This window comes from Etheostoma spectabile, chromosome 19 (assembly GCF_008692095.1).
Source record: "Etheostoma spectabile isolate EspeVRDwgs_2016 chromosome 19, UIUC_Espe_1.0, whole genome shotgun sequence".
Taxonomy (NCBI): domain Eukaryota; kingdom Metazoa; phylum Chordata; class Actinopteri; order Perciformes; family Percidae; genus Etheostoma; species Etheostoma spectabile.
The window spans coordinates 12,902,803-12,916,087 of NC_045751.1; the positions used below are offsets into that span (position 1 = coordinate 12,902,803).

The 13,285-nt window shown below is 40.0% G+C and overlaps 2 protein-coding genes across 2 annotated transcripts in view; both read right to left on the reverse strand.

Annotated features, from left to right (window-relative positions):
- tex261 (testis expressed 261) overlaps positions 1–5,521 on the reverse strand; it is a 6,556-nt gene extending 1,035 nt beyond the window's left edge. The window contains exons 1-6 of the mRNA XM_032544081.1: positions 5,254–5,521; positions 2,475–2,554; positions 2,197–2,350; positions 1,159–1,226; positions 913–1,015; positions 1–321 (exon numbers count right to left, since the gene is read on the reverse strand). The exon at positions 1–321 is cut by the window's left edge and continues 1,035 nt beyond it. Coding sequence (XP_032399972.1) covers positions 206–321; positions 913–1,015; positions 1,159–1,226; positions 2,197–2,350; positions 2,475–2,554; positions 5,254–5,323 — 591 coding nt within the window. The 5' untranslated portion in view covers positions 5,324–5,521 and the 3' untranslated portion in view covers positions 1–205. The remainder of the gene's footprint in view (positions 322–912; positions 1,016–1,158; positions 1,227–2,196; positions 2,351–2,474; positions 2,555–5,253) is intronic.
- A 2,513-nt stretch (positions 5,522–8,034) lies between these two features.
- Positions 8,035–13,285, reverse strand: part of shtn2 (shootin 2) — a gene marked incomplete at its 5' end in the record, with an annotated part of 9,485 nt that continues 4,234 nt past the window's right edge. Inside the window, 9 exon segments of the mRNA XM_032544151.1 lie at positions 8,035–8,280; positions 8,799–8,928; positions 9,044–9,097; positions 9,178–9,198; positions 9,345–9,442; positions 9,973–10,031; positions 10,299–10,422; positions 11,035–11,188; positions 11,281–11,427. Coding sequence (XP_032400042.1) covers positions 8,123–8,280; positions 8,799–8,928; positions 9,044–9,097; positions 9,178–9,198; positions 9,345–9,442; positions 9,973–10,031; positions 10,299–10,422; positions 11,035–11,188; positions 11,281–11,427 — 945 coding nt within the window. The 3' untranslated portion in view covers positions 8,035–8,122.

Here is a 13,285-nt window from a genome sequence, read left to right on the forward strand (position 1 = left end):
CGGCCTGTGTAAGCCCGTAGGCTCATCCAGCAGGAAGCTCTGTTCTGTCCATTGGTCCGTCCTCTTTGTGTGCTCTCCCACCTTGGTTCACTGTTTCATTTTAGTCCCATCCAGAAACAAATTTCCAAAGTTTTTTTCCTGCTTACCCTTAATCTTCAACACATACACTCTCTCACACACCCCCTGACCCCCGGGTTTGAGCTCCTCAGTACATTTTCTGTCGGCTGGGCAGCACTGCCTCCTTGAGGAAAGAGAACACGAGGAGGATCCCAGACCTCTTCCCCCTCTTGCCTTTGGTGAAGTAATTAGACACCACATCATCTAAAAGAGAAGAAGGGCAACTTATACTGTTGTATACTGTTGTTTTTATACTAAAGAAATGTACAGACACCTGGAAGGTCACAAATGCATCTAAAAAAAGTATCCAAATAAGGAAAGGCTGGCAGTAATGTGATATATATAAAGATTAAATAAAATTATACTGATACCCACAGCAACATTGAGAGAAAAAAAAAAGCAATATGCCCAATGTGGGGCTTGAACCCTCAACCACGGAATAAAGAGTCATATGAAAAAAGAGAAATGCACAGGATGTGGGGCTCAAACCCACAACCCTGAGATAACAAGTTTCAGAAAGCCGGGCTAATATCAGATTAGAGGCTAGTATTAGTCCATGGGCTGAACTTGACATGTTCTTGTAAAAGATGGACATGGCTTTTCCTAAATTATAATGTACTTTTGACATTATAAAATAGGCTTTGAAGATGGGTTTTTAATAAGCACAAGAGATCTCCTTGATTTCTCAAAGAACTTGTCAATATAAAGATAATCCAATAACAACACACTGAACCCTCGACTGCTACCAATGCACCAATCAATAACAACATAGCTGAAGAGACAAAATAAGTTTACCTCCTTGTTGCATGGTGGACGGAAGCACATTTTCCCCCGCCGACAGTGACACAAAGAAGGCGAAGGGGATCACCCACAAGCAGATGGTGAAGTAAGCCAGCACCTTGGTGCCAAATGGAAGATTATAAGATAAGTATAGGAGAAATTCTAACGGCAGAAAATCTTTCCTCAATTCTTAAAAAAAAAAGAAGAAGAAGCACTTTATCAAAGACAGTACATGGTTTCATAAATCTGAGATGAAATTACCTCTGAGAATGGATAATACTCTTGTGCGAAGTACTGGAAGGCCATATAATGGTTCACCACCACCAACACTGGAGAGTGAAGACAAAGCAAAAGAAACAATGTCGTAAAACAGGACAAGATAAAGGAAGACATTGATGTACCAGCCCCCTTCTCACTCCGAACTTGTAAAATACGGACGCTTGGGCAGTGGCTGTCAGCGTCAGATATGACGCAAAAAGCACCCTTTAGCGTGTGTTAAAACGCACCAGGAGCAGCAGCTACGCAGCGCTTGAAGAAGACGTAGTATTAAGAGCGACAACGGAAGTGAGTAGTCCGACGCAGGACTTTCACCCGGAGACCGGACTTTGTGTCTCGCGTGTCCTAAACCAAATGTCGCTTTCTTTTTTCCTAAACATTACTGTCCCATTCTTGTCCCGTTCTTCTTTTCCCAAACCCAACTGTCCCGTTTTTGTCCCGCATGTCACAGAAACGTACCTTTTATAAGACCACCCATAATCTTTTCCTTAACCAAACTGCATCAAAAATGACACCTAAAGTCCCGACCAAGCGCGTTTAGGTAGAGCGCATTTAGATAAAAAGGAAACTTTTAGCTTCTATAACAACGCCAAAAGGCACCTGACCAAGCGTCCGTATTTTACACGATGGGAGTGAGAATGTATTGGATGTACATGTCACTAACAAACATTGTGTCTTTAGCCTCTTTCTGACCAAGGAACAGGAATAGGAACAGTCCACTTCCAAACAGTTCTACTAACTACACCCCCCCCAAGCATTCACACTGGCCAAATGGCCTTAGGAACTGACCTCTTGTTATAATAACATTATAACACAGCCATCTAACCACCACTATGCAGGAAATGGAAAAGACTTATCCTTGAAGTAGGAGCTGAAAGAGTTACAGGAACTGTATAAGGAACTTAATAGTCCCCAAATTGGTCCAGTTGGAACACAAGAAAATAAATAAATTTCTAGAGTTCTAGGAACGTTATGTTCTAGGATCTGCAAAAATCCCTCCGGTCAGAAAGCAGGTATACTTACCACAGGAGAGGATGAAGTTTGGGGAGCTCAGCAGTATGTAGGGGAAAGTCTGCAGGAGACCGAAGTACACCAGGTTGGTGAAGAGGCCGACTCCCACCATCAACACTGGGAAGCCTTCAAAAAGATAGAGACCTGCCAGCATACCTGTCGAGAACTGGACACATTCACACAGTCAGTGAAGCAGAACACAGGTGTTGTTAACTACATATTTTACTAGAGTATGTTGTTGAAAGAAAATGCACGAAGAAGATGACATCACTCTATGGCCGCTCACTCACCATTATCATGTACTTTATTATTCGACTGGTGGCTACTGTGTATTCTTCTATTAGTTCCGCCAAGTAGTAGAGGCCAGCAGCTGGGTGAAGATAAAGATAAGGTGATGTAGGGCTGCAACTAACAATTCTTTTTTATTATCAACTTATTTCTTATTTTTCTAGATTAATCGATCGTTTGGTCTTAAAAATGCCAGAAAAATGTGAAAAAGTCCATCCCAGTTTTTCAAAGTCCAAGGTGATGTGTTTCAAACATCAGTGCTGGAAATCAATAAAAAAAACAGGTTAAAACTACTAATGAAAATGTACAAACACTGGTCAACAATAAAAGGGGATTTGTTAATTTCAATAGAGACAACTTCAGAATTTGCTTTACATTGCTTTGTTATGATTATTACCTGGAAAGTGTTATCCACACGACAGTCAACAGTAATGCTTGGTATGGTTTTGGTATTTTTGTTTAACTGGTTATGATACAATACCTGAGTTTTGGTATCACACACCAAACTGACACTTGACAAACGATCGTTCACTATCTTTCCTCGAGTAATATAACCACACGTTTCTACAAATCTATTGGTAGTTCTCAAAAGCGTCTAAATGTTAAATGTTACCGATTTGTAATTAAGAGACTTTAAATAAAAATCTGCATCAAAGATTAACTGAATGAAGAAGAGTGTACTTCTGACCTGAGATTCAAGGCCAACCTTTTTTAATACCTTCTCTAGTGAACATCCAAGGCAAAGCAAGAAAGACAAATAATATCAGTTCAGTCAAGTGAGATAATAAAAGCACAACATGACCGTTGTGAGCCCATGTTGAATGAAGGCCAAACGCGGCAAAAAAGACTGTATGAGAGTCCGAGAGCTTCATCACTCGATGGCAATCTGCACTTTCCAAAAGATATCAGGTCAAAAGAAAAAGAGAGCAAAGAATAGCGAAAGCAAATCGCCTTGCTCTTTTGAACACCATATTTGTCTTTCAGACACTCGCCATAGACTTTGTTCATCCTCCCAGCATTGGACAACTCAAAATAATAAATAGAATATGAACAAGACGTTTTCTAAACCATCACTGCTTGCTGGATTTACCAGAGGATCAGACAGATAAGATAAGTCTAAATGAAATATGGTACATAATAACATAACAACACGTAGCACAAAATTCTGGGTCCTGTAGAAAGGCATTTTCTACGGGCCCTTCCCCGCATTCACAGCTATTCATTCTAGCATCTTTTTTGGGCCCTCCTCACACAAGGGCCCTGGGTACTCAGTCCCCTTTTTCTCTCCCAGTCCGACGCCCCTGCATAATATAACAGTTAGGATTCAAATGAAGCAATATTGAATAAGGAAAAGTAAACAAACTCTGTATCTGATGAAGCATGAGATGCCTATACTATCCTTAATTGTATTAGTTGATAAGAGGGGGGAAGATACTGCATGGGGATACTAATGTAAGAGAGTAGGGGTGAAGGCATGCACTCACGGGTTACACATGCTCTTTCCTGTAGTTTCGGTTACAGTATCACACTGTGACCTGCTGCCTGTTGTTACAAAGCAGCTTATGAGTGGCGACAAAGGTCATTGGTAATGAATCACGTCTGTACCACTTCAAGGCATTATTTACAAATGGATTATAAATGTATCTTATGTCTTAATCAATAAATCATTTCCAAGTACTTCACAGATCAGTTATAAGCCATTTATTTGTTGACAAGATGTGAGAAATCTTTTTGGCGTTTGTTGACGCTTTCTATTCCGTAATTATGTAGTAATGATTCCACTGAATAAATGCTCAAGAGTATCTCACTTTCTAAGAAGCTAAATGTGCCATAAATGTCATGCTGGAGCAGAAAAAAAAACATCAGTCAATAGGATTTTCCCAGCCTGGCAAAACCAGAAGTTGTTTTTATTAATTCATTTGAATTGACCAATATTGCATAGTAAGTCTGTTGATTAATAAATAAAAGCTACCTTAAAGTGGTACCATCATTAAATCTAATGTGATTCGTGGAAACATGGAAATCACTTTTCCTAATCCAGCCTTTTGCTAATGCAGAGCAAACAGCAACACAAAAAGAGCTGCCAGGCACGAGGGCGTGTGACTCTATACTAACAGAGTTTGACAGTCAGCAGCCACACCTGACAGGTGCAGTTGTTACGTGGCAAGGTAAATCACTGGCAACGTGGACAGACACACAAACTATTCACTTCACGCTTCATATGCAAGTTTTGGAGCAAACTCAATATCTTGTTGGCATTGCATGTGACAGGCACGCGGACTGTATGTCAGGTAGCCAGCTTGCCCAGTTGCTAACCTGCTAGATTTAATGTAAACAACGATGCTAATGCTAGTTAGAGTTGATGCAATACCGACTAGCACATTAGCTTATTCTTTCCCCTAAAGACTGCTGCTGGATGCTGCTTCATCTTCCTCATTACCGCATGCCAGACGCTTACGTCATAGGCTGTGGAATCAACTGATTGATTAGCTAGTTTGAATCGATAAACGCGAGAGGGCTGACGAGAGAAACGCAAAATGCTAGCTAACCATCAGCAAACATTAACTTACATCCAGTAGAAGTGCTTCCCCATGTCCCAAAATAATTTTACCATATTACAACGTGACCATAATACATCATTGTACTTTTACTTAATGGTATGCATTCTAAAAACACGTGCCGTTAGCATTTTTGGTGCAACTTTTCCTGCTGTCTTGGTTCGCTAGCATTAGCAAGCGAACATTAGCCAGCACTTGCAGGGATTTCTCAGCATGCACTTACCTATTGCTAGAGTGACGAAGGATATCTGGATGACTAACGACAGCCAGCTGAGTAAATAAATAAACCACATCTCTCTGCATATGAAAAAACACACAAATATATGAAAATAACACAGAAAACAGCTAGCTGACTGCTAACTGGCGCTGGAGCACTGGCCAAAGTTCCTGCCCCAGTGTGTTTTCAGTCCAGGCCGAGGATAGAGAGAAGAAGGGCCCTGTCTGAAGGAGGGACATGTTTGTTTTGGTTGTAGCGCCATCTGTGGTTGGAGAAGAAGTGCAGTAGTCTGACGGCTAACTCAAATGCTTTGGTTCCTGAGAAATAAATGGTACATGGCTGTATTTATCCGAAGCAAAACATTAGCAACAATTAATTTGTTCGTCAAATTTGCCCAATCCAAAAAACATTGCCCACATGTTTTGTGGACGGGAGGGTTGCACTTGCAACCTTATGATTGGTGGATGAAGTGGGCTACCTCCTGACCACAGATTGTAAACATTACCAGTCTAGGCTCCTGACTCACAGCCACCCCCAAAATTAAGATTCAAATAAAATGCACTGTTTTGTGTTTTTTTTAGTATGGAAGCCCAGAAAACCAAACACTAAAATAAACTGTAACTAAAGTTTGGATTACTAAATCCAAATATGTTAAACAAAAAACAGAATTGTGCATAATAAGTAAATTCTTGACAGATGGGAAAAATAATTCCCAACTATTTTGATAATCGTTTTATCATTAATTTTGATGCAAAATGTGTTTCATATATTAAACTGACTATCTTTGGGTTTTGGACTGACAAAACGAGACATTTGAAGACATCACATTGGACTTTAAGAAAATGGGATTGACATTTTTTCACAATTGTCAGCAGATTATTAAGCCTAATAATGAACAGTAGCCTGTTGGGCAAGTTACTTCCAAAATGTAATATATTATAGATCACTTGGTATTGTCATTTTTGAGTAGTTAGTTGTATTACAATATTACTGTCTCTAACTTGTAATGCGTTACACTACTTTTGCATTACTTTTGAGTTACTTTCACCAAAATAACAACGGACGTTTGACCTGGCAGTGAGCGTGTGAATTTCACCACCTTATTCTCTTTATTCACTTTAATACATCAGAGATTATTCATAAGATTTTTTTAAATGTATATGAATATGCAAAGGAAAGCTATGCAAATAGATAATTAAAACGTACAATAGGCAAGTAAGAGAAAATTAAAATACTCAATTAAAACTACCTTACAGTTGGATTGAAGTACAGTATAGTTGTAAAATGTTTGCAAAACACTTTAATAAGAAATTCATGTGGTTTATTTAAAAACAAGGTTGTCTAAAAGAAATGGCCAATTACAGTGTGATTAAAACACACTATTTACATTATTGACAGTACTTGATTCACAGCTGATATGTGACGGTTCGCAGTAAAACTATAACAAAAAAAACTGCTTTTTTATTTTATTTTGAAGCAACCTATACAGAAGTGTTCTGTTGTACTCTTGTTAATGCAAAAGTTCACTCATAATCACTAGTCTCTCGCAAACACATCCTTTATCTGTCAGTAAAGTCAAATATAGATCATTTTCAGGACCTCCTCTTACTTTTATTACCTGTGTAGCTCCATCTCCTGCTCTCTCTCTCACACACACACACACACACACACACACACAGTGTATTGATTCAGTAACACTAAGGGGGCAGAATACATTACTGCCCCCCAAAAGCTAACACCTTTTTTGAGACTGAGGAGCAAAACAATAAAAAATGTATGCTGGAGACTGAAAAGACAGCGCCTCTGGTAAAAAGAGCTAAATAAAGTAAATATATAATGTGAAACCGTGTGAAGACACTAAAATGGTGTCAGAGTCAAAGGTGAGAGTAACTTCATCTTTTCAGATGCTTTTAACAAAGGAAGATAGTGTGATGTGAAGGCGCAGTGTATTCCTTTATGCATGCATTCACCCACATAGATAGACTATCAGTGTGGAGGTGAGAAAACAAAAGGCGACCTTCTGCATTTAAAGATACTTTCAGGAAGAAGCACCCAGATCACCTGAGGCTCTTATCTCAACAACACCTCTGGGCTCTGGGTGTGAGAGCTTTAATGTGCCGAAATAAATGGCAGCCTCCATCCTTCTGCTGGATCAAGACTTAAAAGACAGACACCTCAGGAGAGAAGTGGGTAATGGTATAAATATAATAAAGAGGTTTTTATGGCTCAGGCTACTTTATATCCATTCTCTGTAGCATGACAATCCTGTAACTTGCACTTAGATCAGCTGAAACCCAGTAACCCAAAAAGAATGATGTTGGCAATTAAACACGGCTGAATGAATTTCATTTCCTTTGACATGCAACTAGTACTGCCTATTTGAAGTAGATCTGGGTTAAAAGGCATTTGAAAAAAAAACATTTCTACATCACCAAATGTGTAAGAATTGTTTTACATTACCTGTTATTTACAATTGCTATGTTTATCAAAGAATGTACAGGTTGCGCAGGGACACATTGTTTGATGTATCAAAGTGGAATTGAACCCAAGTCTCCCACACCAAAGGCATGCATCACATCCACTGGCCCCACCACCCACTGATCTTATTTGATCCAGAGGTACAAGTCTTTATTTTAACTTTTCAGTATAGACCAAGATCAACATTTACATTTTTGTGTAAATGTTCACAAAGGTAATGCATCCATGTATTAATTCAATACATATGAAAATTTAGAATTGGTTCCTTTGAAGTTAAAAAAAAACCATTAAGGAAATCACTTTTTGACTTTATTTATTTTTATTGCAGGTGCAGCTTACTCAACAAACTCATCATCGTGCAAAACGGCAATGACAATAGGACTTCCTGTAACTGCTCTCAGTTTTCTTGGCAGTTGATCAGTGCCGATGCTCTGATGCGAGAGTCTCTCATCTCTCTATTCTGTTTCAGCCTCCGGAGCACAGGGGCGCTGCCGCTCTCGCCTGCCCAGGGAACATCGCCTGCTGCTGGGACACACTGTGGACCTGGCTGAGGGTCTGAACAAAAGAGGACCTCAGGTTAAGCACAAGTACAGACAATGAGAACTGAACAATGCAGCTGACCACAGTGATATGACAAAGCACTTTGTTCTGAATAGATATAGCAGAGGCAAAAATACTCATTATGTGCAGCTCAGATGTTGAGCCTGGAAGTGATCTGATGGTTGCTCTTCATTCCTAATCTTTCCCTTTTAAGATATTAGTGTACTTGCATGACTTTTAAAAAGCCAGTGCATCACTGTAGCATAATACTATATATAAATAGCATCAGTAAATATGAATGCAATTTAAAAAAAGCATAACGTCATTAAAAATATAAAACAGTGAAAATAAAAGACAGGGTCTATGTTAAAAAAACCTCATCAAGTGTAATTTTCATGCCATGGGACCTTTAATAGATCCCTTATATGGACACAAAATAGACTAGACAATACGGCAACCAAAAACCAATTTAACGAGAGACAAAAAATAAAGCATCATCCCTGTCAACACAGAGGAGTGAGAGGACGGCGTACCCTGTGTTTGCTCCCTGTTCTCCCCCATGGCTCTCCTCCTCCTCTGGAGCACCTGCAGGAGCTCTGCTTCCCCAACAGTTCGGCCCCGTCTGGAAGGCACTCTGCGGACGTGCTGTCGCTTCATGTTGTCCTGGTGTGTAGAATGGTCAAAGGTGTTTTAAAACAGAGTGGCTCGAGTTGCAATTTATCACTCAAGGTTGAGACCCAGTGTTTTGCCTTCACGACACCAATGTGAGTTTAATTACCAGCATTCCTTTCAACTCCACGATAGCTGACTTTCTGTTCTCACTCCTTTGGTCCTGCGAGAAGATTTAAATGTTTTGGAGCTGTCGCGACTTTTTTATAACAAAAACAAAAAGGAACTATGAGCTTTACTGACCTTCCACGAGCTGTCATCCTCCTGTGAGCAGAGAAGTCCGATGTTAATTATCAGTTTATTATTGATTACTTCGGATTGGTCATGTAAACGTCTAAAACGTGAACACGCATTACGTTCAGTGGTAGACAAACAAATGCAAAACGTATTTGAGGATACAATTTTCCCACCTGTATTCTCTTGAAAGGCCTCAGGACGATGCCTTTCTTTATTCTCTCCATCATTTCATCCACTGCTTTCGCCTTCAGGTCCAACAAGGGTGCTGCTTCTTAAAGAATAGAGATGGATAACCTAGTTGAACCTTTAGGACTGACAGCTCGATGTTGTGGGGTATGTACTGCATCTAATACGTATTCAAATTGAAGAAAGACTTCACTCTCAAAAAATGGTCATTAGTGTATCAATTACTCACCCCTTGTTACCTTCAATTCTAGAAGCAAAATTACTTTTTCTCAAATGCCTCCATCTTTGTTCACCATGAACAAAGATGAGAAAAAAGGAAAAAACTGTTTTGCGGTAAGTTATAGAGGGCTGCGTCTATTACTTCAATTCATCATGAATTTTCTCAGATTTTGCATTCTTTGTTTCCCATGGAGGCCTGCGATTTCTTCAAGAATCCAAGCTAACACGGGGAAATTAATTCATATACAAATGATCATTTTGAGGGTAAATTTCCAAGTAGAATATTAAGTTTTGTGTTTGAGAAAACCAGAAAGAAAATATCATAAAAATCCAAGATTATTTTAGATTTATCCTGAATTGTATGTGACGTTGTCGCAGTGACGTTGCGAGACTCACTGTTTGATTCAGCTTTACTTGCGCTTTCTTTTCTCCTGCTTCGCAGAAAATCAAGTGAACTTGGGACAGAGAGCAAGAGAGAGAGAGAGAGAGAGAGCAAGAGAGAGAGAGAGAGAGAGAGAGAGAGAGAGAGAGAGAGAGAGAGAGAGAGAGAGATTACTAGGGTGAAATTGTCATACGTGGGGAACTGGTGTTTTTATAATTTATAACTTCTAAAACGTGCAGTCACTAGGGTGTAAAAAGCCTCTGAAACAGTATTCAAACAGTCGTGTGAAACTAAGATTGTCCACTGCGACTCCCCATCGCCGGGCTCTAATGAAACCTACTTGGTGACAGCAGGGGGAGGTGGAAGAGGGGGAGGAGGCGGCGGTGGAGGTGCAGCAGGAGCGGCTTTCTCCTCTGATTTGTCTTTTTCCTCCTCCCGGCTCAGTGCATCCCTCAACTGTTTCACTACAAAAGAAGATATCAAAACATTTCAATCAGCATCGGTTTAAGAACATTTAAAATGAAACACGAGCTCATTCAGAGAGAAAGACACCAGCTGTCTGTTTAGACCTGAGACAAGGGAAAGTACAGTGTTAATACAAGATGAATCAGCGTGGATGCATTTAAATACACAGCTTGTAGGAACTAGTGCCTGCGTCGTCATTCATAAATAACAATAAGAATGTTTTGAAGCATAGATATGCTCACGTTATTATTGTTACTGTGTCATAAAATTCCTTTTCCTTTAACTACGTAAATACTACACATATCCGCACTCCTTATATTTCTTTTATTTGTATTTCTTCTCTGATATTTATATACTTCTTGCAACTGTGACACAGAATTTCCCTTCAGGGATTAATAAAGTATTTCTGATTCTGATTCTCTTGTGATGAGGGGTCTGTGGGGAGTCAGGATATCCAGATCCGTGCAGCGTGATGAAGCTAAGGTGGGGTAGGCGAGCGTCAGCCACTCCTTTTTATTCATGCCTCCAATTAGGCTTTAATATCATTCAGCCATTGCATTTGACCCATTACGTCTGTTAGTTAAAAAAGTGTTTTCCCCACTAGTAGCTACCTTCCTCCTGGAGCTCCGTGACAGTGCTGTTGGCTTCAGCCAGCAGAGTCTCCGAGGCCTTCCTCTCCTCCTCGCTCTTCTCCAGCTGTCCTCTCAGGTTTTGCAGCTCAGAGAGGACGCCGCTCTCGTCCACAGTGCTCGGACCCGGGTTCGACTGAACTCAGGGATGAAAGAAAAAGGGGACACGATGAAGAATATGAACAGACAAACTTCGCTCTAGTATCATGACTCTCTCTCACCCCACACCTGATTCTGGTAATAGTGTTGTATGTTACACAGGGCCGTGCTGACGTTGGAAATTTGCTCCAGCGCCTGCTGCAGCTGCAGGCCAGTCTCTAAACTCTGCTTCAGTATCGCGCTCTCAATGTGGGCCGCATTCTGCTGCACCAATATCTGACAAGACAAACCAAAATTCACCTTTTGACATCTTCAACACATCTTTATGATTATCTGCTTCTATGAAAATAGAAAAAAAAAAAAAAAAAGAAATCCATTATTGACAATGAGCCACAATTAGAGCAAGGATAAAGTGAGATCTGAATGGCTGGTTGTTAATTTTCTCCCCCAGGAGGTTGTCACGATTCAGAGTGTTTTCAAACTGGTGATTGACTGAACAATGAATTAGAATTACTCATCGGCTTCATCGAAGAACAGTAACAATGCAAACGGGACGATTTAGCTGTGAGACAAAGCGTAATCTTTCCCACATTATGATAAGTGGCTTGTAAGAAGAAGAAAAAAAAAGAAAAATGTCAAGCTTTGCCTTGATTCACAGAGAAAATTGGATCCTTTCTTCTACGGTGTGACAAATAAATAAGCCAGCTACAGTTGATAATTGTGGTTTAGAGCTAATAAATATTCAGAGTGCTATAAACATACATTTCTGTTATTTTGCTTGTGTGAAGTTTAATATTGTATATGTACAGAAAAATGTGGGTATTGATCAGTTAGATCAGATAAAGTTATTAATCCACAAAGAGAAACTAGTTTGGTCTCCCATGCACATCGAGCCACAGCAGACAACATAAGAAAGACATTCTGCCACAAGGTAACACGTGTACAAGGTAGTTAATACCAGTCAAGTCATGAAAAGCAGACCTAAAGTCATGTGCTGGAAAACATGACCAATAAAAGAGGTTTTAAGAAAGACTTTTTATATTGGATTTATTTGTTTTGTCGCCAGAAACTGACCCATTTTAAATATATTGATTTCCCATAAATATCAGAATCACCCTTGAAACCTTTCACGTGTAGTCTAATCTTAATTGTGTCTTTAGCAGAATACAAACATGATCTCAGTTCTGATCGCACTGGGTTTATCGTTGTGTGAACGCTTTATGAGAGCGGATCAGAGAACAGGAAGTGTGAGAAAAAGTGGTTTTCATTTCTGTGTTTTTACTGGGAGCACAACCTGAAGCAGAGCAATTTTCACACAGCAATTAGCACAGTTATTTCATGCATACAAACACACAGACACAAACACACAAAGAAAGACAAAGACACACACACACACACACACACACAAAAAAAAAGCTCCAAATTGTTTCCTGTTTGGAAGCAGTCATTATACCACCGTGCATCACAGAGGAGAGGTGTGAATGGTTGGTGTTGTCAAAACACATGAAAACAGACAAATAGTAGAGCATACAAGAGGCATTCAGCGCAGGGGGGGGGTCTTTTACCATGAATTGAGAGTAAAGGGGGGGAATTGTGTGAACAGTTGGGGGTCCTTTTCACAGGTAAGGACCCCTGTGAGGCGGCCCATTGTGCGCCTGTCCGGTAAATGGAGGACGCTGCGCACAAAGGCGACAATTGCTATATGCTCGGCAAAATATAAAGGTGTCAAGCAAAGACAGGTTGTGCTTAAAGACCACTATTCTCCTTTAACAGCAGTGATGACCACTAATTATGGGAAAGGGAGGGGCTAAATGGCAAGAGAAGGGAAGAGAGAGAGAGATGGTTTCTGAAAGAAAAGGCCTTCATTGTAGGAGCAGCTGGGGCAGCAAAAACATTTGTGTGTGTGTGTGTGTGTGTGTGTGTGTGTGTTTTGATATGTGGATTTTAAGTGAATTGTTTTTTTTGGGTACAAGTGTGTTTCTGCTTTTGTCTTGTGTGTGTGTGTGTGAATGCTTTGCCTCACACAAAGAGCCTGGATTTGACCAAAGTGTCATCAGTGTGAAAACAGAGAATGGAGACCCCTTCTTCTGTCCCGCCATATACATCAGTTAAAAGTGTGTGTGTGTGTGTGTGT